General features: G+C 42.8%; 1 protein-coding gene across 1 annotated transcript; it reads right to left on the bottom strand.

Moving 5' to 3' along the window:
• Positions 1-260: 260 nt before the first annotated feature.
• On the bottom strand, positions 261-24,670 carry TGM4 (transglutaminase 4). Its single transcript, XM_032782478.1, has 14 exons — positions 24,655-24,670; positions 16,025-16,207; positions 15,552-15,658; positions 14,871-15,000; positions 14,202-14,320; positions 12,447-12,554; positions 11,647-11,821; positions 11,376-11,514; positions 9,919-10,022; positions 8,369-8,620; positions 6,925-7,227; positions 4,704-4,873; positions 2,099-2,235; positions 261-402 (listed from the first exon to the last, which is right to left on the bottom strand). Exons 1-14 carry the CDS (start codon positions 24,668-24,670, stop codon positions 261-263), a joined length of 2,085 nt encoding a protein of 694 aa, XP_032638369.1.
• Positions 24,671-27,839: the final 3,169 nt, after the last annotated feature.

Below are 27,839 nucleotides of genomic sequence, written 5' to 3'. Positions count from 1 at the left end.
CATTCCCACTTTATCAAACAAGTCCTTAATCATCATAAACTGACATTAATACATGTGAGAGTAGATTTTAACAATCTTTATTAAATCCCCATTAACTAGAATCAAAGCAACTGTCCCATTAAGCCACTTACATTACCTTATCTCCTACGATAGCCTATAATCCACTAATCAAGGAGGCAGGAAGTGCCAGTGACATCCATCTCTAGTACATATTCAGCAAGACCAAGACTGACACCCTGTTAAGATATTGAATAATTCTCCTAGGCGGTGATGGTAATCATCTTTTCCCCAGATATTCCTTTGACTTGGTTAGAGGTCAGTTTGGCTACAATTTTTTTCTCTCCTGTTCTATTTGGAGCACATATTATTTGGGATTTAATGATCCTACCAGGCATTATGTCCCTAAGGAGAAGAGGGGGAAAAAGACCATTACTAACACAATGCTATATGTATTCATTGCTTTCTAACAGTTTCTTTGCAAATTAAGTACAGCTTTCGTAATCAACATAGAGCTGGTATCTCCTGCAGCCTGAATGTAAAGTGCAACAAAAATTCTATTGGGGGTGGTGGGTGGGTGGGGAATGAACTAATGAGCCAATTGGTGGTTAGGAACTAGATCCACAAAGGGACATAGGCATCTACAGTTGCTGTTAGGCACCAAAGGACAACGTTTAGGCACTGCACCGCTGAGCTCTACCTAACACTAGTGCCTACATTTCTGCAGGTACACATACACAAAACTGCCTAACTCCCGGTGCTCCAACCTGCTCAGCACCCTCATTCACACCTAGGTCCCAGCAGGATTCTCAGAATAGGCATTTCCCCACCTATCTTGCCTTCTGTGACTGATCCATTAGGTGTTCCAAAAACATGTCTAAAATTCAGTGGCTTAGCCAGGTGGAGGGAACAGGGGGAGCGAACAAACAAAAAAAAAAAGATGCCACCCACTGCGGCACTTTTACTCACCCGGCGGCACTCCGAGTCTTCAGCAGTGGGCCCTTCACTTGCTCTGGGTGTCTTTGGCGGCACTGAAGGACCCGCCGCTGAAATGCCACCAAAGTGCCACTGAAGAACCGGAGCACTGCCAGGTGACTAAAATAAAAGCACTGCAGTATGTGGCACCTTGTTTTTTAATCACTCCCCTGAGTGAGTAAAAAGGCACCAAGAAATTGACAAGGAGCCACTTGTGCTCAGTGGGGGAGCGGCCGCTGCCCTGCTCCCCCCCCCAGCTATGCTACTGGTCTAAATCCTTACAATGGACTGCTGGGGAATTTTGCAGACTGGGGCATATTTCAAATTCCCACTCTGCCTGATTTGGAGCAGGGACTTGAACTTAGGTTTCCCACATTTTAGATGAGTGCCCTGACCACTAGGCTATCAGCTATAATGGGCTGTGGGGCTCTTTCTTTCTGGATTTTGGCTGCAAGGCCACAGGCTACCTAAGCACCTCACCTGGTGTAGACACCTAACTCCAGGAGAGGATGCGCCCTCCAGCCTGGACTCAGGCACTGAGCACCCTGAGAGGCGTGGAACTTAGCCTCAGCGTTTCCTACTTGCTCACGTAGGTAGCTCTCCACTCAGTGTGCTGGCTTCTGGGAATCAACTTCTTAGGCACCTAACTCTCTTCAAGCATTGTATGGTGGGAGCCTAGGTGCCTAAATTTGGGGCTGTGGACTCCATCAGGCGGCAGGCTGTCTTGAAGTCCGGCATGCCAATGCCTAAGTGCCCTGTGTATTTAGCCCTAGGTTTCTTTTCAGTGTCTCCCAGGGATGGGGCTTCCTCCACTTTCCTTGGTAGACCATCCCACCCTCTTATAAGGCTAAAGTCATTGAAAGGAAAAGGCAAAGAAAGTCAGTTCTTCAGCTGTATATGTTGAATAAACCAAGGTTAGATGGGCTGCTATGCAGAGATATACATTGTACAGCATTGGACCTGCTTGCATCAGGTCTGACTAGGGCCAATAGACTTCATAAAGGCAATGGGAGATATTATCGGATGTACCTAATTGCTTTTTAAAAGTGTACAAATTTCTACAGACAGCAGAAGTTATACATTAATCTAATGCAAAGCACCGCAATTATCTTAAATGTAATCTCACCCTTGATCAATTGTTTCCATTTTAAAAATGCCCAGTCCTTCCACATGCAATTTGCACTCTTCCAAGGGAATAGACAAAGTATTTTTGAAGATAAAGGAGCAGGTAAAATCTTCATTAATCTTTGCAGTTTCTGGCATCTGCAAAATAAAGAAGGATTACAGAGGCACAGATTAGGTGCATCCTCTTATTAAAAAGCAGAATAGAAGGTGTATATGGCAGATGGCATTAAAAGAGAGACTGACCATGAGAAAGTCATGCCTTAGTCAAAAAGTCAAACAGCCGAGGTCAGAGAGTTAACCGAAACCAGAGATGTTAGTCATCTCGTCCATTTCCCTGCCAAGACAGAATTGTTTTCCACATCGATTCTCCAGGGCTTTGTACGCTCCAATTTTAAATGACTCAAACAATGTAGTTTCCACCACTTTCCTTGGGAGTCTACCATCTAATAGATTTCATTGGCAGGAAATAGTCTTTTAATATTCAACCCAACATTTCATTTGCTCAGTTTCATTCCATGCCTCTTCATTATTGCCACCCTTGCTCCTCCCACTCCTCAGTGTTTATATACAGGTAGCTGATTCTCATGACCATACTTCCTGTCATTCAGACAAAATATTCTGCTCTTTTAATTTTTCCTCTGAGGTCATTCTCTCCAGTTATTCTATTTATTTGGCCTCTGAATTCTCCCCAATTTGTTAACATCTTTTTGGGAATAAGGAGCCTAGAGATAGAAATGGGTCCAAACCAAACCTCCCAGTTTGAACACCCCCAGACTTTGGAATCTGAGGCGTGGTCTACCCTAGGAACTTACATCGATATAGCTACCTCTCTCAGGGCTGTGACAAATCCATATCCCTAAGAGACATAGCTATCCTGCCCTAACCCCTGGTGTAGACAATGCTAGGTCAATGGAAGAGGCTATTGCCTCTCGGGAAAGTGGATTATCAATCAATAGCTCGTGTCTATGCTGAAGACTTAGTGTGGCACAGCTGTGCTACTGCAGTATTTCAAGTATAGGTCTACCCTGAAGCTAGATTTTCATTATATGATTACCCTCCATCTTGATAATGGCCAAACCAGAACTCAGAGCTAAACAGCCCTGGGCGGGAGGTTTTATCTAGGCTGCAGGCCCAGGTCCAGATTTTGAAGATCTGCGGACTCTTGGCTCATCTGTACCTAGAAATAATCATAGCATTCTCGGTGTGGTCTCACAAGTCCTGAGCAGAGTGAGACTATTACCTATCTTTTGTCTGAGGTGAAGCCTCTGGATTCTAGCCTATATTTGGTGTTACTTTATATGCCCTAGAGAACCAAAGCATTGGCTGCCTTTTTTTTTTGCATTTCAAACTTCCATCTAATTTGTGGTCCTATATAATCCTAAAATAGGGGGTTTTTTTCCATTACTGCTTTCCAATTAAGTTCTGAGGCCTTGAAATTCAATCTGTCCTGAACTGCATTTTCTGCCCTGCAGGGTTAATTCCATTGAATAGCATCAAAATCCTGTTTAAAAAGTCCCTTCTTTCATGTAGATTAGGTGAAATATTAGGGCTCTGGGACTATATTACCCTCTATCAGATAGCTATATTTTGGATAACTATGCCCCGGTTCTATTTGTTTGCATTTTATCAGGATGTAAATCCCATTTATATTTCCTGTCCGTGCTTCAAACATCTCTCTGTCAAGGTGTATTATTTCTAACATCATCATTTTCTCTTTTTTTTTTCTTTTTTTTTGTGCTATACCTATCTTGTGCTGCACTGATGGACTAGAGGAGGAAGAGGGCCGCTATAGCCCCTTACTTTCATGCAAGGATCTAGGATCTCTCCCTAAAATGTGAGATTGCTAAGGGAGGAGGATGTCCATCTACAGTGCTGACTTGTGTATTTTAGGAGTTCACAGGCCAGTGAGCGTGTAAGCTGCAGTCAGCACACATAGCTGTTCCTTTTCACAGATGCATTAAGACATACTCTTCCCCCATATGGCACCAACTGGCCTACCTGCCCTTGACTTGGTACATATCTGTTTGTCAGTAGCCTCTGAGGCAGCTTTCAAGTCACATGAATGTACATAGAGTTATACCAACTGGAACTCATCTTTCCGCCACGATTTTGTGAGGGACTGTGCCAAGGGATTTAAAGTCCATCTTTATGGCCTCTTTCAAATGACACAGCAGTTCTCAGTCAGACACTGCAGCCACCTTTGTAACAGAGGACCTGAAAGTCAGGCTCCTTGCTCTGGTACTTAGCCCTATAACAAGAAGCCTGGTTTTCAAAAGAGCTGAGCTCCCAGCAGCTCTCCCATAGGTGTATTGAGTGCTCAGCATATCTGAAAATCAAGCCACTTATTTGGGTATCTAAATATAGACTGAGGAACACAGTTTTAGGTTCCAATTTTTGAAAATCTCTGCTGTGATGTTAGGGTAGTTTGAGGCACCTACATTTATCTGGAAGCAGGATTCCATGTCCCTATTTTGGAAAGTTCTCACTATCCTTTCTAGTCACAATTCTAGCTCACTTATTTACCTAGCCATCCATCCATAGGCATTTGTATAACACCCATCACCAGGGTATCTATGCACAGCTTCATCCATCATTTAACTTCTTACCTCCACCTTGAGAGGGGGGTATTGGAACGTTAGTGTTAGCTCATCAGTAAGCTTTTCATTAGTTTCCTGAATCTCAGCAATAATATTGACTTTTATGAGAAGTTCATCCGCAACAGATGTTACAGTCTTCATATAAGCATCAGCTGCTATATTCAGAGGGAGCTGAATAACTGGACCAACAACAGGAAAAAAAAAAAAGATGTTAATGCAGCATTTTCTGTACACAACAACAGAAGGTTGAAGCAGAAAGTCAGTTATCTTCATGAAAATGTTTGGTGATGTCTATTCTACATAGACTTGATGTGCAGCACAGCTTTATGGACCAATAGATGGTGACTGTTTTGCTTCTGGTTTAACATGGTTCCAACTAGGGATATAAATAACACTGTAAAAAAAAGTAACCATGTAACTGAATAAAATTTTATCGGTTACATGGTTAAACATTTAACTGGAGAATTAGGGGTGTTGGGGGTGCTGCAGGATCCCCAAATTTTACACGGGGCTCCACTGCCAGTCCCCGGTGCGGGGAATCCCGGCCGCTGACCCCAGTGCCTGGGGACTCTGCTGCCCACCCCTGTGCCTGGGGTTTCTCCTGGCTGCGATCTCCGGGGCAGCAACGGAGTCCTGGGCTCAAGCAGCACTTTAATCATTAACCAAAACAGATAAGACCGATGCTTATCCATTAACCGGTTAAACTTTTAGATCCCTAGTTCCAATATGGGCAGAAGGTGAATTATCTGCAGAGGCATTGGGCTGAAACTCACAGAAAAAGGTGTGGCTGCATTTACTAAGCAAGCCATGGTTAGGATTGAGGAATGGAACTCCAGAGAAAGTCCCACCCAAGCCTCGGCACAATAATGATGAGGTCTATATGTGTGAGAATCAGGGACATGAATACCCTCTGGGAGAAAAGTTCAAGTGAGCAATATCTGATTGACAAGGGAAGATTCTGTCCCATATGTAACTCTCTTGGCAGCAGCGCTCAACACTTCTTAGTTATAGTTTGTTTCCTTGATTCAGAAGTAGTTTGATAGGAAGGATTGTAAAGTGCCTAAGTGCATTTGGACGTATGAAATGCATAGATGCATTTGGGATACTTCCACTTCTTTGCCAGAGGCACAGGACATAAGGTCTTTATTGTGATTATGTAAATTCTCTCCTCTTTTTAACTTTGCATTTTATTCCAAATTTTCTGGAAAACTTCCTTAGTGCTTGTGAAAGGCCCCCAGACTTGACTTGCGAGAAACTGAATTCTATCTAGCACAAAACCTCTGTCCAACTAATCCTCTTTACATTTCCTGTCCTCGCCTTTAAAGTGCCAACCTATGTAGCAGACCTCCACCCCCGCCTTATAGCAGAGCTAGTGTCCTAACACATACGTTCTGTGTATTCAGAAGGCCATTTTATATATGTAATAACACTCTTGAATCCCCAGAATTGAATGTATTTTAGCCTGAATGACTAGTCCTCTGAAGACTCTTACTGCAAGTGCCTTATTTGCTGTTAATTATTTGTCATTCATTAGTCTCCTTTTTCAAAAAAATTCAGTCATCTAGTCAGGGATCGGAAATACTTTCCCATGACCCCCAGTGACACACCATGAATAACAATTCAGGGGCAGCCCATCGTCTGAAATTAGTTCGTGTAAACTATTCTGCAAATAACAATCAAGAATGAATACATTTGCAGAAGCCCTGAAACAGTTCATCAACAATTTAGAAACAGAAACGACACAAACAGGTTTAATTTCACAATCCCTAACGATCTCACCACCAATAATCCAACCAATTTTAGCTGCCAAAATCTGCCAATTGGTGCGTTGGTTTTAGTGCTATTGACACTCATCCACTGGAAACTGGACTGAAGTTAGCAAACTTATTTCACTCAGGCAATCAAAAGACCATCAAAGTAAATGCAAATGTTTCAGATTAGAAACATTTTGGGAATGTCTTTCTTTGTTCTGTATCTGTACAGAACCTAGCACAATGGGGTTCTGACCCACGACTGGGGCTCCTAGGCACTACCACAGAAGAAATAAATAATAATTATAATTATATAGACTTTCCCCTGCACAGATCCCTCATTGCTATTCCATAAGCATTGTCAGACCACAGGTCACACACCTATGTTGATTCACAGTCATTCCACACTAGCTTTCTTGAAGACACATTGCAGTATCATAAGAGAAGGCACATGGGATATGACAGATTCATAGACCCACCAGGTTTGCCTTCGGTCTGGACAGTCTGTTTGATGGATCCAAGATTGGCCTTTACTTTCGAGGTGTAGGACTGCAGTTGGCAAGAGGCAACAAGATTGATCGTCCATGCACCAGCAGAACTGTTCTGTACAATGATGTTCAAATTAATGGGATTTCCCAGCCATAAAACTTTTTCGCTCTCTACATCCAGTTGGATCCCAGCCTGGAGGGGTGGAAGAGGAGTTGTGCTCTCACAAACTGCCAAATTCGAAGAGTTCAGATAGGAGCAAGCCTTTTCCACAGCCTTCCTTTCCTCTGGAGAGCCTGAATACCGGGAAAAGGAAAAGCAAAGCTATAGTCATAATAAATAATGTGCACTGTAGTTTCCTCAATCTGGTCCAATTTTTCTGTTTATCCTTCTGCTAAAATATAGACAGCACAGCAGGACATGCTTCCCACCACTGAGCACTGCATGTTTAAACTAGTCTACGCATCTCTCCTGATTTTACTCTACCATAGGATTTAAACAGTCAGCGAACACACCAGGCCAGATTTTCAGAAGTGACCATTAATTTTGTGGGTTGTCAATTTGAGATACTTCAGAGGACCCTGATCTTTAGAAGGTAGGTGCTCAGCACTTTCTGAAAATCAGTCTCTCAAGCTGAGCACCCAAAACACACTACTCTTTTTTGAAAACTTAGGCCACCAGGTTTACACAACTCAAGGGTGAAGGAGGATGACTGGGAGTCAATATCAATATATGTGGTGGCCAAAAACCACACTAAAAGTGTTCCATAGAACTTTGTACATACAGAATGGAGCATGAAGCAGGTTCAGATAACCCGGACTTCTGTTCAGGAATAGGCTAGAACAAAACCTAAGACTGCAAGAGCTGAGGAGAAGTAAATTTATCTAAAATATCTATATTGGAAAACTGGTGAGAAGAAGGATCAAATGCAGAGTCTAACTTAAATGCCTTTCTGCAATGTCCCTCTGATTTCCCAACTTGGCTGCTCCTCAAATGAGATGTTTTAATAGTCACATTGCTGAACACAGCAAGTTTTGGGTATGTAGTAAGGGGCGGGGAGGAGCTGTTTCTTGAAATATGATATAATTTGTTGATAGAAGATGATAAGAAATGGGGCAATTTCGGATCAAGCAGAACTGCTGAATCTATTGGGCCTAGCATGTTACTAGCATGCTTGTTACAACCTCTTACTAGGAAACAGCCAGCAGGTGTCACTGCAGACACAAAAATACTCATACACCAATTTTCCTGATTCCCTCGCTGTTTCTGAATGTATTTTGCTGAGTAGTACACTTTAAATGTATATTACTAAAGCAGCCGATTGGATTTCCACACTGATAAAGCATGTGACTACTCTGGTGTCTGCAGAAAATCACATGACCAACCGTCTCATCTTATCTTCTACAGGATGCTGGAAAGATATCGACTACTAGTCACCTTCTGGGAATTTGTATTGTGCTGTAATGTCTTCCCTTGTGTTCTTCCCAACAGCTTTGGTGCTGATGTTCTTCCCAATGGTCTTGATCTCCTCACGCAGTTTGACAAGTTTCTGTTTGCCATTCACGTTCTTCACTTGCCAGAAGACCCTGTCGGCATTCACTTCAGCAAACACAAACTTGGAGTCGTACAACAAATAGACTTCTCCACTTCTGATGGCTTTTAGTGGACAAGGGCCGCACTGGTAAACACCTAAAGAGTATGTTGAATGTTACTTCCTTTTCACATGTATTAAGTGAGGCTTCATTTTCCTCAGTCACCACATACACATAATATCCCTGACCTCCCACAGCAGTGGCCCACCCTCATGGTGACTGAACCTGGCAATAAATATTCCTCCATACTAGTTCTGAGCTCAAAACTCTTATGATCCTTTAAGTAGCAGATTTTTTACACGATGAAATGTGACTTGTATCACTTGTATGCTGCTAGGAATCCTACCACAATCTCCCCTATGAAACCAGCTGCAGACATGCAATTTCTAAGCAGGTTTTACAAAGCAGCAAAAGATTTCCAAAGCCCAAAATCATGGCACTTCCTGAGCACTTCCTGCGAGGTGCTGAGCACCCTCAATTCCCATTGACTATAACGAGAGTTGACAGTGCTCAGCACCACACAGCACTGCAGGATCAGGCCCTTTGTATCTATCTGCTTGTGCTAGAGTTCAGCATATTTCAGTTTGCAATGATAATTCTAGGCCTTCTTTATTTCAGCTCTTCTGATTCCTGCTACAGTTACACAGTTGCTGACTACTCTGTTTCAAAAGCCGAAATGGCAAAGGACAGCATATTAAATATCATCTGTAACAAGGACTAATGCACAGGCCAACCCTTTGAAACGTGCTTTATCTGTAGGATCTAGAGATGTATGCTGATGGATGTTGGAAGGTACAGGCTGAAAAAAGTGTGTCAGCAGAATTTACTGTAAAATAAAAAGAGTGCTTTGCCTTTCTGTAGTGCTTGTAATCTGAGGATATCAAAACGCTTTGCTAACATTAACCATCAATTAGTCTTCACAACACTCTTTTAGGCAGGTAACTATCATCTCCTGTTCAGTAATGGGTAAACTGAGGCCCAGAGAGGCAAAATGACTTGCCCAAGGTCACCCAGTAAATCAGGGTAGAGATGAGAACAGAACGCAGATCAAGAGCCCGTGCTCCAACGCCTTAAACCATTTTCATTTCCTAGTGCCATCAAATGTTTGATTTTCTGATTGCAAAAATGCCATAACATTTACATCCATGGCACCAGCAGTGAGGCCAAAGGACTCTCATTTAAGAGGTCAGAGCATAGGGCTGGGAACCAGGAGATCTAACTTCTATTCTCAGCTCTACCCCTGTGTGAACTTGGGCAACTCACTTCACTCAGGTTTGACATGAATTGGACTAGTCAAGTGCTTAAAGTGTTCAAGTGCTTTGCTGAAAAATTTTCCTTGTAAAATACCTCCCCCCCCCCAAATCACAATAGAGTCTCTTTGTTTGTAAATCCTACCTTGACTTATCTCCTGTGGGGTGGCATCAAGTGCCTGCCAACCATCAAAACCCTGGGGCAAGTCTGGCCTTTTCATCCACACATCATTCCACACGTGAAAATTCCTACATGCAGTTAGGTTGCAAAGTTAAAAACAACATTATTTGCACCCTGCAATTTAACATGCATGTTCAGGACCCAAAGAGCTGAGTGACCATATTGAACCCCTAGAGGAAGAAGTGGGCTCAGTTTTGTACTCTGACTCATTTTTATGGCAGATATACTTTTTTAAAGAATGGAGGGGAAAAATCTGTATTTTCCATGCATTATGTCCTTTGCACGTGGTGAGAAGAGAACTGTAAACCACTGCAGCAGTCTTACCTCTTTCTGTCTTTAACTGTCTGATTGGATCAGATTGTGTTCTCCTTACTCACACTGACTGGTAGTTTACACCCCAGCTTTACCACTGGTAGCAATGAGACTAGTTGGGGAGTCATGTGCTACTCAGCCTGAACCAGGAGGCCACAGTCTGGCCCTTTATTTGGGGAGAGGGAACAAGGACATGCACCTGTGCAGGTGAGACCCTCGTCCAAAGCCTGCTGGCTTTGGTTAATAGAAATCTTATGACTGATGTCAATAGGCTTTGGATTGGGCCCAGAATGAGGCGGGGCTCCTAAACGTGACCTGCCTCATTCACTATAAATCAGCTAGGCTTTTGATGCACACACAGCGCCATCCACCTTTGCTCAGACCATTATGTGATCGTTGTGAAAAAGACCTTTAATGTTATTTTTTAAAATATACAACCTGATCCATTGTCCACTGTAGGCCATGAAAGTCTTCCATTGATTTAAAAGAGCACTGGATTAGGCCCTTACTGCTCATGGGCCAAGTATGATTTTCAAAGGCTCATAATGTGGCCAAGTTAACCCCAAATTGCATCAGGTCACTTGGTCTGGTCCAAGGGTTGTTTCCATGACATATGTCAAGCACCAACCATGTGGACACTAGAACTAAGTAATACGTAAGGGTTTTTTTTTCATAATGAAAAAAAAATGGCATTTTTTTCATTTTCTTCACCCACAAAGATGGCTGAAACACTTTTCCATGTGGTTTACAGGAAAATTCAACTTCAAAAAGAGACCAAGCATGCAAAATTTCAGCTGGATAGAACAGAAAGATACGAGCAGGTCAAAACAAGAGCTTAGAATGGAACAGCTTGGGAATCCTTAACTACAGGGGCTGCTAAGGCTATAACACAAACCCGGCTAGAGCACAAACTGTCTATTCCTCTCAGATGCAGGTTTAACAGGGAACTGCCTATACAAAATATTCAAGCTTCCTCTTATTGTTCAGCTGCAAACTCAAAATAATAGAGAAGTTCTAAAAGAAAAACCTCCTGGTGCTTAGAAATACAGATAAAGTTCTACAGGAAAGCTTCAGGAGTACAGGAATTATCTAGCATTCTTTAGAGTTACCAGACAGAGTCTGATGTCATGTCATCCAGTTTTTCGCCCTTTTCATTCATGTAGATGTCAACTTTCAGATTTTCCTCAGTATCATGAGCCGAGGCGAAGTTAGTCACACTTCTGGCTGGAATCCCCAGGCAGCGCATGACTGAAATATAGATGAACGAAACCTCACTAGGAAAAGCTCTTTGGAAAGTTCCCCGCCACCAGCTGCACTGTGTAGAGGAATCTCTCCCCAGTGTTTGGTGTATCGGGAAAGATGGATGGTGCTGTATTTTACCTGTAGTAAGAACTCCAGAGAAAACCCAGCACTGACCAAAGCGGATGGGTTTTTTTGTTTTGTAGTATTTCTGCAAAATTGGGGCACTTCCTGTCCAGGCCACAGGGGAGGTTCCACCAGTATAGGTTCCTGACCAGTTCCCAAAAAGGACTCCTGATTCATCATTGGAATTAACCTAAGACACAGAGAACAGAGAAAACAAAGTCAGGCAAGAGACCTAGCGGAACTCAGATCTGTCACAGAGATCCTTTCTGTGCCTGCACTTCATCTGGGCACAGGGCACCCACTGTAACTATGGCAGTTAGCAAGGTTGTCTTGCTATCATTAGCCGGCTTCCCTCAGCCAGCTACCCATGTTCATCCTGTAAGGCTCAGACATCCAGAGTAGAGGTGTAACTGCCGCTCAGAGGAGCAATAACTCAGCATGCATTTTGCATCATAAGTTTTTCTAGTGCACTGAAAGGGAAATATAACATGTACAACAGGTGTTCTCCTGATTCTTGCCCTGCAGAGAGTACAACCGCAGCATAGCAGCCATGCATCAGAAAGGACTGTCTAGATAATGTGGGGATGCTATATTGCAGCTGCCTTTTCCCTCTGCCAGTTTCTTCAGACCCTCCTCCATGTGAGTTATAAGCAAAATCCATTTCAAATTAGGCCTATAATGGTTTTCTAAATGCCAGGGGCACAGAAGAGATTGAGACAGACAAACAGGAGGAAGAGGAGTTGGGACAAACTGATTTGTAGCAGCAAAATATAAAGAAATGAGTCAATGACAAGTCACTTCTCAGAGAGACTCACCAAAGCAGACATGGCTCTGGACACAATCACAGGATCTTTTCTAACTTTTTGCTTGAGTTTGCTTTTGTCCAGGAGATACATACAGGAGTCCAAGACATCTTCCTCAAACTGTTTTGGAGAGAAAAAACAAAGGTCTGTTTACTTGCTGCTCCAAATGCAAACTGCCTGATACTAACAAGTCTATTTGAGTTTTCTTACAGCAACTAATCAATATGACTCAGATTAACCTCCAAACCTTATAATGGCAAATGAATTTAGTGTCAATGAAAGTTACTGCATTGACTTCCACGGAGACTGAAGTTCACTGGTTATCTACAGAACAGGGCCCCAGAACTGTCTCTGTCTTAGGCCTGAAATGGAAGAACCTCATCTGTGGGGGCAAGCATAGACCAGTCTCCATGCATTAATATATAGGACCTTATCCAGCCATCCTTACTCTTGTGAGTAGTCTTTAGTTACATTAATAGTCTCACCGAAGTCAGTGGAACTACTCATGTGACTAACAAAAGCTTGTGACAGTAAAAGGTAGAATGAATAAATCTATATATTGCCACCTAATTGTAGCGAGACAAGGTGGGGGAGGCAATATCTTTTATTGGACCAACTTCTGTAAATGAGAAAGACATGCATACACAGAGCTCTTCTTCCGTCCTCTGAGACCTTTTTCCCCCGCAGGGTCTCAGAACCTTGGCTCCAACCTGAACGTAAACATTTACACTACAATTTTATAGCCGCTGCAGCCAAAGCCCTGCAAGCCTGAGTTAGCCGATCCGAGCCAGTCACAGCCATACCGTCCGTCTTTTATTGCAGTGTAAACATACCTCTTTTTTTGTTTTGTTTATTTGTTTATTACTTGTGTGAACAGAGAATTCAAGAAATATGCCAGAGAGCACTAGGCCAAAGCTCTCTATTTATCTATAGCACACATACAGATTTCCTCCACTTCTCTGCTAATGGTATCTCACAGCTGTCTTGGAGGGTGACCTTTATGAGTTACAGGGTAGTTTACCCACCATGCCCATTCAGTCACTGGTCAACCAGTATATGTGTAAATTACATGATGAGGTCTTTAGATCATTTGGGCCCAGTTATCCCCTTTCTTGCATTGATGTAACAGAGTGGAGAATTGGGTCTTTTATTTCTTAATACTTTCTGAATATCATTATCATACTAATAACAACCACTTTTTAAATCAAACCTATCGTTCAGGGTTTTACACTGTCTCCAATCACAGTAATATCTGAGTGCCTACCATGTTAAATCAACAGCAGTAGCAAAGTCCCTAGTGGACTTCATGGAGCCTCTGGCATGTCTTTCTTTTCGAAGTAAAAACTTCTGCTTGGACTAGGGTTTTTGCTTTCTATCTTTTAGATTTCATTAATTTACCTTTTAAAACCATGTCTTGGGGGACTGTGGCTTGGTATGGGGGATTGAGAGGCCTTTTTGAAGAATAAGGTTTCATAAAGTTTCCTAAAGATGGTTAGACTCTGGATTTGCCTGAGGTTCTCTGGAAGTTGGCTCCACAGCCACCTCCCGTCTACCAAGAATGCGTTAATGATGTGCTTTACTTTAAGCATGTGAGTATTCCCATTGAAATGAATAAGAGTACTCATGACCTCTGAGATATGTGTGTGCTTACGTAGCTCCTTGAACTGGGGTCTCAATGAAAGGTCACATTTGTTGGAATAGCACCTGCTTATGTTGAGAGAGACAGAGCGCACATGTGATCATGCCCAAATTATTACTGTCTTTTACCTGTCCAAAATTCCAGGGTCTTCCAACTATATTTTGTACTGATCCAACATAGATGGAGCCTGTGTCACTGAGAACGTACTCCAATCTTTCAGTATCGTTAGGCATGAAAACCGTGTCAGCTGAAGAAAACACATGAACATGTCACTTGATTTTCATGCACTTCATAGAAAACTTTTCAAAGGCTGAACAAATCTTTTCTGTTCTTGAAACATAAAGCTAGTGAAGTTTAGAGTTGGTAGCACTGGTTCCAAAATAATGATTAAACAGCATTCAGATTTAAGTCCTGAATTTTCTTCCTTCCCTGGAAAAAACATGTTCTCTATGAAATGGTAGAAAACATCTTTATTTTTAACACTTACTTGTTCACAATGAACTGGATGATGAACCCCTTTTTCCCATTGATGAGCCACTACTCAGAGAAACCTTGCTACTGGCTTAAATGGGACCATTAGTGTGAATAATGGAGCACCAATGAGAGTAAGGGATTCACAGTCAGGCCCGGTATCAGTGCTAAATATTGTTGGCTGACGTTCCATGGCTTGCAGAATTAGGCATCAGTGTTTTAAAGAGAAGAGGCGCAAGAATTTGAGAATAAAGAGGGAAAGTCTAAAGAACACATCATCTCCTATAGCAGTCATTGTAACCACGTCAAGAGGCCATTTCTATTACCTTCACACCAAGGGTTGAACAACACGTAGACAACTTTGTTTCCAGGGTTATAAATGTGACGTGCAGTTTTCACACTCAGAAAGTATTTTCCAACAGCTGCATCTGCCGGACTGGTCACAGCTACCAGGCACTAAGCAAAGCACAAGGCAGGCGATTATCCATCACATTGACCCCCTGTTCAATGTGTGGTACAAGTAACACTTTCTGATCTTTCAGCAATGAATCTAGTCAAGCCTGTGGTACATGCTGAAGGGAGAAATGGAGGAGATGGGGACGAAGCAGCTGTCAGAAATACAGTGATAGAGCGATGAATTAAATGGGAAAGTTTCTCCTATAAAGCTAGTGAGCAGGCAGCAGAAGCCAGTCTCAGAGCTCTGAATACTCTTCCATGTCTCCCAGTTAACTCCCCTTCTCATATTGCAGTGACTCTTTCCTACGCACAGAAAAGGGCTGGGCTCAGCGTTCCTTGAAGCCTGCTGACACTGTTCTACCTTGAATCCATCTGCCTCAAAGGGGGCCTTGGGGAGTGACACAAGTGTTCTCTCTCTCCCCAAAGCTGAGTGTAGTCCCTGCTTCTACAGCACCCTCAGACCCTGGCATACCCAGAGCACCCACTCTGCCATTGCAGCACCGAGTGGTCCTTCCATTTGAATGAATTATGTGTACAAGCAATCTGTCTACCTCCTTCTCACTGGTGTTAGAGATGTTGGCACACCACCACTGGGAGTCCTGCCCAGACCTCAGGTCCATCGACAAAAGGGTCTTGTTGGATTTCATGGGTTTCTCACCTGGAAATAGATCAATACAAAATACAGAGGAGGTGTGACTCAGCATGTGATAAGATGACAAGGTCTAATGGTTAGACCAGATGTATGGTAGTCAGGACTACAAGGTTCTATTTCCTGTCCTCATGCTTTGATCTATAATCTAGCTACCAGCCAAGGTCTGGAAGAAATTAAGTCTCCACTGCGATGGTGTAGTATAAAATTGGCCAGGTGCATTATGGTGCATCCAGTCCTTCACCCTTTTCTGCAGCAGCATTGGCTAGTGTTGAGACTGGATACCATACAAGTCTGATTGGGCTAGTGTACCCCAGTATGGCAACTCCTGCATTGCTAGACATGCCGCTGAGAGCTAAAGAGTTGTGTTCTTACCAACACTGAGCTGCACCACCACTTTGTCATTGTCTTTCAGCTCCCGGTCAAAGGTCAGCTTTAACTGAAACACCTGCCCTCGTCTCACAATCAGACTGTTGTTCTCATGATACTCCTCAGTGTGGTGAAGACGGGCATTTTGCTTTTGGAGCAAATCAACTCCGAGGGTCTTCAGGCTGCTGGCTGGAAACAGGGAGCAAGGAGGGAGAAAGAGAAATGGTTTGATGTTAAAACACTCGGGGGGGGGGGGGGGGAGGAATTCCAGTTGCTTTTATATTATATTTTTATATTTATATTATATTTTTATATTTATATTGTTAAATAATGAAAACAACTGAATGTAGCTTCTATTCTTAGTGTGTGAGACCCAACTCCCAAGCCCATCTATGTGTGTTTGATGACTAAGTGCAAACAGCCTTTAAAGCGTTTTAGGACCAACTCACATTAGGATCCCAAACAATCATCCTGCCCCCAACCTCCCCCCACCTCAGTGTTAACTAGTCAATAACATCGTGCAAGGGCTGAAGAACCAGAGGGTGAAAGTGACTAGAAATAACAGTGAAACAGAACAGGCTCTGATTACCTAGTGCCCAAACTGAACAAAATGTACAAAATACAGATGAATTAGATTCTTAAAATTCCTTCAGTTTTCTTAAGTTCAGATGTCACTGGCAGCAAAGTATAACCAAGCCATAGACACAAAGGGCCCCATTCATCTCTACACCCAACTAGCACTAGGCACAAGGCCCAAAACAGGAGGCAAAGGTGACTTTATGCCACTTTTTCCTTACTCAATCTGGGTGCCAATATAGAGCTGCTCTCCCTTGGGCCTGGCTGCCAAAGGCCCCAAGGGGTCATTGAGGCAGGTGGGAACTGCCAGAGCACAGAAGCACTCCACTCATGTCTCCATTCCCTCAGGAATAGCCCCCAACATGTCCCCTGTGTGGGGACCTGCTATCATAGCTGGCATTGAACAGTCTGTGCTGATGCTATGCAACATGGGGGGCTTCCCTTATCTCAAGGGCATTCTTCAGAGCAGCCAGGATCAAGGGACTGCAGCACAGGAATGACCTAACCATCATCTAAACAGCCAACATGCAGCATCAGGAGTAGAACCCAGAATCTTCATTTCCAAAAACACAAGCCTCTACCACACAAATTAAGCTTGTGCTGCTCCTTCAGCTCTGCTTGTAGAGGTCTTCATTTTTGCACCTGTAGGAGCTAAGTGTTCATACCCTGTAGTGAGAGGTACAGGATGGTTGGAACAATAGATAGCTAGATTCTAGTCTGATGCCAAATGTGTTCAGTTTAGCTGGCAATTGTGTTGTTTGTGCCAGTTGCTCCTCTGGCGTAATGCAACTCTACAATGAGGGTAAAGTTCATCTGGGTGTGGGGCAGAACTTTCTCAAGGGCTGGCCCAGGACTGTGTAATGAACTCCTATAGGAACTAAAGTATCAGGAGGTAGCTGTGTTAGTCTTTATCCATAAAAACAACAAGGAGTCTGGTGGCACCTTAAAGACTAACAGATTTATTTGGGCATGAGCTTTCATGGGTAAAAAAACCCCTCACTTCTTCAAATGCATGGAGTATCTGAAGAAGTGAGCTTTTTTTTTAATCCACAAAAGCTTATGCCCAGATAAATCTGTTAGTCTTTAAGGTGCCACCAGACTCCTTGTTGTTTTTATATGAACTAAAGACCATCACAAACCTCACCACCATGCACTTTGAGTGCAAGACACATTTCTTTGACTTTACCTTCTTTCATTTACACATAGAACAACATGTATGTGTGTAGCTATTAATAAACAGATGTAAGCAGGGTCAGGATGAGCCCTACTCTGACATCTGGTGGTGAATTGTGGCGAGTTGTGGAAAAGAACTTCAGGGGCTGATCTTGTTTGCATAGGCACACCCACTCTGCCTAGCATGAGCCCAAATGGTCACTTTGGCTGCTGTGGGATTCCCAGTTTCTGTTATTGGGGCAGGAAGAATAAAGTGTTGTTACCTTGATTATGTGAATCAAAGACAATGTAAGTGTTTTATGACAGAGGGACTCACCATCAACTAAGTAGCAATTGCTAGACAAGGGACATGGGTTCCAAAATCCAGTGTATTGAGAGAGGATAGAGATAGGTATTTGTACTTGAGGGTATGGGCCTTGTTTGAGGGCCTGAAATACCAGTTGCTGCTCCTGTTCCTTTTATTCTACTGTAGAATATCAGAGCTAACTTTAATTCCATTAAAAGTCTAGTTACGTGTTGCGGAGCTGAATTCACTTTAGGCCAATGGTGTACCAGCACTGAAGCTCCCTTACCACAAGCTGAAATCATTAAAGGGCTAAAATCACTGAAAGCTGAAATCATTGAGTGCTGTGGGGTGCCTAAAGATATGTTGCTGAGCAGCAGGCAAAGCAGTTTGTGGGATGACTGGAGCGGCTTGCAGGACAGCTGGTGGAGTGGAGCGGCTGGTGGAAAGGAGCAGTTTGTGGAGAAACTGGAACAGCTCATGGGATGGCTGGTGGAGCAGAGCGGTTGGTGGAGTGGCTCATGATGAAGGCTGCAGCAGAACCCCATGGAGATGCGGGCAGTCGGCCTCGGACTACGTAAGGTGCCCCTTAACACTGCTGTGTGCCCACCTTCCGCCATCCCTTGGCTGAGAGGTAAAACTCTGCAGATAAACTTTTGAACTCTGGGGCTGCACTGACCAGGGACAGATACTTTTGAGTTGTTGGACTTTTGGGTGATTTTGGGGTTACTGGACCCAAGAGACTTTTGTGGTGTTGGAGTTTTGGGACTTAGGGTGATTTTTTTGGGTTGCTGGAGTTAAGACTCTGAGGGGAAAAGGATACTTCCAAACTTACTTGCGGGTGAGTCTTTTGCTTATGGTTTGTGTTATGAATCCTGTTTGTGGTGTTTCCCCAACATAATGCAGCATTGTTTCCCTCCTTTGTTGAAAGGATTTTGCTATACTCAGACTCTGTGCTTGTGAGAGGGGAATTATTGCCTCTTAGAGGCACCTGGGGGGTGGTATGTAATTGTTCCAGGTCACTGGGTGGGGGCTCAAGCCAGTTTTGCATTGTGTTATTGAAATGGAACCTCTAGATATTGAACCCAGCCCTTGCTGCTGCCAACTCAGATGGGCAGAAGGGTTACACAAATAAACAAAAACACGCCCTGGTACACACTTCCCCTCCTGGGGTGAGGGTGATAAAACAAACATGAGACAGATGTTAGCTGCATTGTTTAATGTGCTACTAGAGCGTGCTCAGATATAGTGGTGATGAGCATGATATAAGTATCTATATAGAAGAGAGTAGCTTATCTGCATTCCTCTCCAAAATATTTGAATACTGGGGTTCTGCAATGTGCTTCCCTCCTGCCTCTTCTAAATACAATAAACAATTAGTTGTTCAGGATTTTTTGTGAGCTAACTGAAAACAGAACTGAGCAGAGCAAGGGGATTGCCAACTTTTGCCATGGCTGCTCATGCATACCCTACTTCTCAGGGGATGTGAGCACTGTCAGCGCTATACAATGTGCCTTGTGTAACCATTTTCTTGGTCAGCAAAAGCTTGGATTACATCCTTGTCACTTATGGGGATGTTGCCATGGTTTGGAAACTCAACCTTACTGCTCTGGAGTTTAGTCTTCTGTGCTACCAGCTGACACGAGCTAGGCAGGTGTTGAGCTGCATCTCCTGCTTATTGCGTGACAACTGCATCCTGACAACAAATTTTGGACAGGATATTAAACCTCATGCTTCAGGGCTTCAGTCAATCTCTAGCTATTAGACAGCAGTGGGAGACCTGTGGGGGAGCAGCTTACTCCATACCTACCTACTGTGGGGTTCTTATACCTTCCTCTGCACCAGCTGGTATTGGACACTCTCAGATACTATGGACTAGATGGATCTTGAATCTTATCCAGTCTGGCAGTTCCTGTGTTCCTAATGCGTCATTGATACCTCATTCACTCCCTTACCCCACATCAATTTGTCTCATTCATCTGTTGTGCCAGCTCATAACCTAGACTATGAATTCTTTGGGGTGTAGATTATCTTTTCACTGCATGTCTACACAGCACCTAGTACAATGGGGTTTTGCTCTTTGAGCAGCACCTGTATGTGCTATGGCAATACCCATCATCGTCATTGTCTGTGTTAAAATAAATCATACCAGCATCAAGCTAATCTTTGAGACTCCTGGGGAAGTTTGTTCTTCCTGTTGCTCTCCAATAAGTACTATAGTGAAATATCACAAAACAAAATAAGACTGATTAAATTTTAGGCATAGACGCCTCATTATAAGCCCTTTAAAATAGATTTCTGAAGCTCTTTGGAAGGGATCTCCTCAGTGGACCGTCAGTATGGTTTTATTGCAGGTGGAGGATACTGTAATCACTTCAGTTTATATATGAGGAAAGTACTCATGTCCAGGCCTGTTCAGAAAGTACTAAAAGGTCTGCACAGCGCAGCTTCAGGGATCTATTCTCTTTGGGTTTTACTTCTAAGGGTATTCTCCTAAGAGCAAGGATTGTCTCTGTGTCTGTATCTTGTACAGACCTGAGCATGTCATTTGTGCTTACCAACTAATAATTAATAGTAAGAGCAGGTGTCTCTTTGAAGCCATATTTGGACTGCTAAGATTTAGAGTTTTAGGGTCCAGTCCTGCCAGGTGCAAAGTCTCCTTGGAGCTCAGAGCAATGGGAAATAGCATCCCACAGGACACTGCAGAAGGCACACAGCACCATGCAGGACTTGGCCCTTGTAAACTATTACCACTAGTAAATCTCATGTGGGAATCTGTGCTCACGACCAATTGAAAAACATTTCACCCAGGAACACCCTGACCAACCAAGAACCAAAGGGAGCATTAGAGCGATGAAACGGTACTCAGCTAAATGTATTGTCAGACTAGAGTGGGGGCAGTATTTAAACTTTAGGGATGATATCCCTAAAGTCAAGGGGAGTTTTGTCCTTGACTTCAATGGGGCCAGGATTTCACCCTAGTACTGTTATTCCTGTTTACCTCTAGTAAAACAATCAACCATACAGAAGCCACATTCTAAAAAAATCCTTCTGATGGTTATTTCTCTATTATTGAACAACACAGGGGCTCCACTTCTTCCCTCCACTAAGACAGCTTTTTGACACTCACCCAGACCAAAGCAGCCTGAAAGCCACTTTCATCATAGTGGCCCCTATACCACCTCCTATGCTGCGGTGAGTGCAGGGAGTTTGATAGGCCATCCTTGCACCCCAGCAGTCTCCTGCTTTCATAACAGCTGTCTGGGGCCTTTGGCAGCCAGTGTAACTTAGAGCAGCTTTCAGGCTACTTTTAATTTATTCCAGGGCCCAGGAATGGGGAGGAGTGGTAAAGGAGCACCATTGTACTCCATCCTCTGAGCAGCATGAGTGCCTCTTAGCTACAACTGAGGCTCAGAGCTATGCTATCAAGTCAAATCCACTATGCTACCCAAGGCAAAAAGAAAAAAAAATGGCAGAGGTCTGGTAATGGCTGAACAAAGCTAACACAGTCATATTTAAAATGACTTTCCTTGGGGCACTCATACCCTGGACTCCTGCTGTTGGATTGCAAAGGTGTGACAGCACAAGCCAAGGAGTGCCAGGATAAAGCTTAGGTAACTTGGCATAACTTGTAACTGTGACAAGCATGTGTGGAAGATCCAGGAATTCAAAAGGGTTTCATGGCAGCAGAAAAAGAACAGAGTCAAAGGCCAGGGGAGGATTTCAAAGAGAAAAGATTCTGTAGGGTGGCTGGACAGATGTAGCTACATTAACTGCACCATAGGACATGACATTAAGGTAAGCAAGAATCAGTCACGATATCTAAAAATAAACCCAGTGCCCAGCCAGTACCTGTTGTATTAGTTGTACTAAATTAGATGCTAACACAGTTAGGGCTTGACTCATCTGGATCAGACCAACAGCTGCATGAGGAAACATTTGATAGTTTCCCAAACATTATTTGACAGCTTAAATGGACCCCAGCATGCTCTCTCAGGTCCTTAGTGTGACAGGTCAGACCTACAATGACTATATCAGAGGATTAGAGAAAAATATTTGTGCCTATTTTCCCATTTTGTTTACTTTGTGTTTTTGCAGCTCTGTGTAGAATTGGTTTCACTATTTCCTCTGCGAAGTAAGAGCTTTACGGCAAAGTTAAATTGAATTATAACTCATGTGGTGTCTAATTCCAGTATGTCCACACACAATATCCCTTAATTTGAGCATGGTAGTGCTTTCAACTTGAGTTGGCTGGCCTGTCTGGGGGAAGAGGCTGCAGCTTGAGTCAGCACAACTCACCAGTTGCTAACACAATCACTCTGTGCAGCGCAACTGAGATTTCGCAATGTGACTGTTCTCACTCAAGCTAGGCTAAGTTGAGAGGAGTTAACTTGGGTGTAGATAACTTGAGTTAACTCTGCAGTGAGGATACAGCCTTAATTAGCTATGCAGAGTCCCCTGTAGTTTGTCTCTTTCAAACAGCAACAAGGGAAAGAAAAACATTTTTAAATATAGGAAAAATATAACTGTAAAATAGGAAAAACTAGCAGAGTCTCAAGTGCAAATGCAAGTTTAATGGCTGAAATGACTTTTATTTCATTTTTTTAAATTGTCTAGATTTCAAACGGGCAAAGTCCTTTCACATGAACAAAGATATGCAGCTACAAGGGCTGAATTCTTACAACTAAGCTCCCTCAGAAAAGTATGTATAAGCAAACAAACAGGTGCACAAACACTCATTTGCATGTGCAAAAGGATTAATTGCATGTGCAAGTGGCTACTTGTGTGTCATTATGTGTGTATGTATACTTACACATTTGACATGAGAAAATTGCTATCAAAATTCCCTTTTTACTTATTTTTCAAGCAAAATAACTAATTTTGATAATTTGGTCACAAAGGTGGATTACATGGAAGTCACAATCAAAACTTATTTATAGAACATAGTGAATTATTTATAAGATAGTTTTACATCACATTTCCTGAAGTTCATTGGGATATTATTAGTTTGCAGTTACCAGAGATTTTTTAACTTCATCATTATAACAATCTTTTAAGTCTCTGTTCCTACCTTATGTATGTTCTTTAGGTATTTTTGATTAACTGAATTGACGCAGTTTGTGCATACATAGCATATCTGAGAGCTAGATTTATCTCTCAGCGTATTTTTGCCTGGTAAATGTTTTAATAATAGGCATAATAATTACATAATAATTAATAATAATTGTTGTAAGCAGAGCTGGTTACACAACTTACAGTTAAGGTTTTTCAGCACTTCCCATTCTGACACTCTGTTAATGATTGCTTATAATTTTCACAACTTTAAACCATTCAGGTTGAAAGTTCCTATGCTAAGTGTCTGCTTCATGCTGAATTATTCTGGAAAATCTTTTTTGCATCCTTAATTTTGGCATTTGCTATCTTCTGAGTGCTCAACTTTGCAATGTTCTAGTAAAATAGTTTTTTAATATCACGTATGGAGAAAAACGGTAAAGAGGAAAGAGAGAGAGTAGATAGAAATATTGTCTGCATATTAAAGCCTTGACATGGTTCTATCCCAGGGGTAGGCAACTCCTTTTCAGTGGCAGTCATGCTGCCTGGGTCCTGGCCACCGGTCCAGAGGGCTCTGCATTTTAATTTAATTTTAAATGAAGCTTCTTAAACATTTTTAAAAAACTTATTTACTTTACATACAACAATAGTTTACTTGTATATTATAGACTTAATATGAGTCAACAGTGTAATGCTGTTGCAAAAAAACAAACAAACATCATTCTGTATTAGCAGGAGTGTTGTAAGCAAGACATGAGAAGTAATTCTTCCGCTCTACTCCACGCTGATTAGGCATCAGCTGGAGTATTGTGTCCAGTTCTGGGCACCATATTTCAGGAAAGAGGTGGACAAATTGCAGAAAGTCCAGAGAAGAGCAACAAAAATGATTAAAGGTCTAGAAAACATGACCTATGAGGGAAGATTGAAAAAACTGGGTTTGTTTAGTCTGGAGAAGAAAAGACTGAGAGGGGACATGCTAACAGTTTTCAAGTACATAAAAGGTTGTTACAAGGAGGAGGGGAAAACGTTGTTTTTAATCTCTGAGGATAGGACAAGAAGCAATGGGCTTAAATTGCAGGAAGGGCGGTTTAGGTTGGACATAAGAAGTTTTTCCTAAACTATCAGGTGGTTAAGCACTGGAATAAATTGTCTAGGGAGGTTGTGGAATCTCCATCACTGGAGATTTTTAAGAGTAGGTTGGACAAACACCTGTCAGGGATGGTCTAGATATAACTTAGTCCTGCCTTGAGCGCAGGGGACTGGACTAGATGACCTCTCGAGGTCCCTTCCAGTTCTATGGTTCTTTATAGCAAGGTTAGACTCTTCTCAGCATTTCATCAGCTTATGCTCCCTTCCCTCTGTAATGAAGATGTGTTGCCAGCAACAAACACAATAACTAGATACATTACAAATAGCTTCTGGAGCTGAAGTCAACGGAAAGAGTGCTATTTACTACAATGGACTTCAGATCAGGTTCTTAGTGCAGGAGCTTGCCGAAAAGCAACTCCTGCACATACACTGGCCTTACAGCTTACAAAGTTTTAAAACTCACCAGCTGTCTGACTCATGATCCTTTCTGGTCTTGTGTCCTGAAGCACTGGCAAAGCCTATTGTCACTCCTTCCACATTCCTCTGACCACGTAGAAGGAACCAGCCCCTTTTTATCAGTAGCTGGCTTTGAAATGTCAGCATGTACAGTGCCAATGGGTGGTGTTTGGAAAGAGGGAGTTGATGTGAAAGAATTAATACAACTTACACTGCACATTAAAAACCCTAAATACCAATAACATATGAATCACAACAGATCTGACTGGTGACTTAGCTGCAATCAATGACAATAATAGTGCCACAGACTTTTTTTCAATCAACAAGGGCAACACAAGCATGGACAATGAGTAATGTGGATGCATCCATGAAAACAGCACCACACCTCCAGAGCCGCCTTTAAAGCGCAGCCAAAGAACTTTAACCCTGAAAGTCACAACTTTTTCCACAGGGGCAGATCTGGCTGCCTTGGAAGTTAATGAGAGTTTTGCCATTAACTTCAACAGTGGAAGGAAAATCCAACATCCTCACATGCAGCCAGGGGAGCACCTGGAGGGTGGGAGTCAGCGTGGATCTGGGGAACCACACATGGAGCTCTGTTGGACGTGAGCTCCCTGCCCTGTGCAGCAGTGTGCAGGATTTCCAAGGGGGGAAAATATGGGTGGACAAGGGCAGAGCATCCCTCTCTCTTACTCCCCACTGGCTCACTGTGTAAGGGACCATGCTGTAATAATCTCTGCAAAGCAGTGGTGGAGCCACCTGCATCCTCCCCCTCCACATCTGTCCAATGGCCAGCATGGCTTCTTGGGTTGGGCACTGGGGTGCGGATTTGGACATTAGTGCACCCTTTTACATAAAACTACCTGCTTACAAGTGCAACTGAAATGGCTGTGTTTGAACATGTATCCTTGTATGATCACAGCCCCCAAAGGTTAAACACACAGAGGTGTGGCTTTAGATAAATTAGATTAACTGTATGATACAGAGCAAGTAGTTTCATGGTAGTTTTATCTAATACCTATTGATTAAATCACTGCACAGTGAGTCACCAGAACTTGAAATTGTATACTGGGCAGAGCTAGAAATCATGTTATTCTTCTGTCTGCAAGGATAAAACAAAACAAAACCAGAGAAATCAACGTCACCAACCAGCACTTATTTCCCTTATTTGAGAGTTCACGCTTCATCATAGTTTTAGCCTCCGAGTAGTTAAAAATTATTACGAAAAAGAAAAACTCCCAGGGTATGGCAACAAAGAGTCATTTCATGTTAGAAAACTACATGCTAGAAAAACAATTAGCATTATATTATATATAATTTGCAAACAACAAAAGGCTCTGTCACATATTTACTTATAGGTTTTTGTCTTTTACTGTATAAACAGTTAGGCCTACCACAGGCGCTGACTCCATGGTGCTCGGGGCTGGAGCACCAACAGAAAAAAAAAATAGTGGGTGCTGAGCAGCCTGTGGATCAGTGCTTCTTCTTCCCCGCCAGCACCTCCCGCCCACTGGTGGGCCTGCCAGTCAGCTCTTCTCCCCTTGCCCCCAGTGCTTCCCCCTCACCGAGATCAGCTTCGTGAAGGAAGAGGCAGGGAAAGAGGGTGGGAAGAAGTGAGACAGGGGCTTGAGGGAAGGGGTGGAGTGGGGATGGCACCTGGGGTGGGCAGGGGTTGAGCACTCCCAGGAACTCAGGAAGTCAGCGCCTATGTATAATATAATGCTATAGTTTTCAGAAGTGACTAATGATTTGGGTGCCTCCATTTTTTTGGGTGCTGATTTGAGTCACCTTAAAGAGGCCTGACATTTATGGTGGGGTACTCACAACTTTCCGAAACTCAGGCTCTTTAAAAGTTGTCTTGAGCTGAGCACCTAAATATGGAGGCTCCCAAAAGCACCAGTCCCTGCTGATAATTTAAGCTTATGTACCTATACACAGTTGTCATGTTTCAAACACTTTTGAAATGTAAACTAATCCTCCCAGCACCCTTGTGAGGTAAATGTTGCTCCAATTTTACAGAGAAACTTAGGCAGAGAAGTTGTAACTTGTCAAGGAGTGAGCAATACATAAACTTAAATATAGTTACATAAGTCATCCACTGAGACCCTGATTCAACAAGGTACTTAAGCCCATGCCTAACTTTAAGCTCGAATAGTCTTTCATTGGCTTCTGTAGGCCTACTCCCATGCTTAAAGTTGGGTGCATGCTGAGTAACTGAACAAATGTATAAAAATCAAATTCTGTCTGAAGATGATTTGTGCACAGTAAAAGCTATTAAATTTGGTATATCAATAGTTTGCTGTAAATGATTTGTGCAGCTGTACTAAAGAGACCCGAATACAGATAGGACCAATAGGATAGTAAAATGCGTATTTAGCTTAAAACATTTTCATTATCAAATGCTTGCTGTAGAGGTGTGGACTCACCCCTGCAGTGCCTCCTGTGGTGACTTCTGGGAATTAGCTTGGTCCCAGCCTGGAGCGCCCTCTGCAGGCCGGTGATCCACCTGTCCGCTGCTGGCTCCCGTGTCCCTTCTGGACCCCGGTGCCCCTTTAACTGTGTCTCCCCCCTCCCAGGGGAACCTGCTACACTTGCCTAAAATATTATCTCATGAAATAAAATGAGACATATACACTGACAGACATTCTGTTGTAAGGCCAGATCCTCAGCTGAGGTACGTCAGTGCATCTCCATTGAAATTGCTGGAGCTACACCGATTTACTATTACCTTAGGATCTGGCTCATAGTTTTCAAGCTGGATCTTACCTGAGATTCTGTTTTGTTTCTTCTCCATTTAAGTATGATTCTGTTTCTGTAAAGATGCACTTCATAATAAAATATAATAATAATAAATCTAAAGAAATAATACAATCTGAGTGCTCTCATGAATATTATATCTCAGATGAATATACGTTGGTTCACAAACACTCTGACTTGCATATTTTAAATACAGGCTGTCATAAACAGATAATAGGAGTTAATAGAACAGAAGTACTTTATATCTCTTTTGACTGTAAAGGGTTAACAAGTTCAGTGAGCCTGTCTGTCACCTGATCAGAGAACCAATCAGGGGACAGGATACTTTCAAATCTTGAGGGAGGGAAGTTTCTGTGTGTGCTGTTAGTTTTTGGTTGTTGTTCTCTCTGGGTTCTGAGTGTGACCAGACGTGCAACCAGGTTTCTCTCCAATCTC

Source organism: Chelonoidis abingdonii, chromosome 2 (genome assembly GCF_003597395.2).
Source record: "Chelonoidis abingdonii isolate Lonesome George chromosome 2, CheloAbing_2.0, whole genome shotgun sequence".
Classification (NCBI taxonomy): domain Eukaryota; kingdom Metazoa; phylum Chordata; order Testudines; family Testudinidae; genus Chelonoidis; species Chelonoidis abingdonii.
Note: the sequence above shows the minus strand (reverse complement) of the source record. Positions and strands in the feature narration are given on the sequence as shown.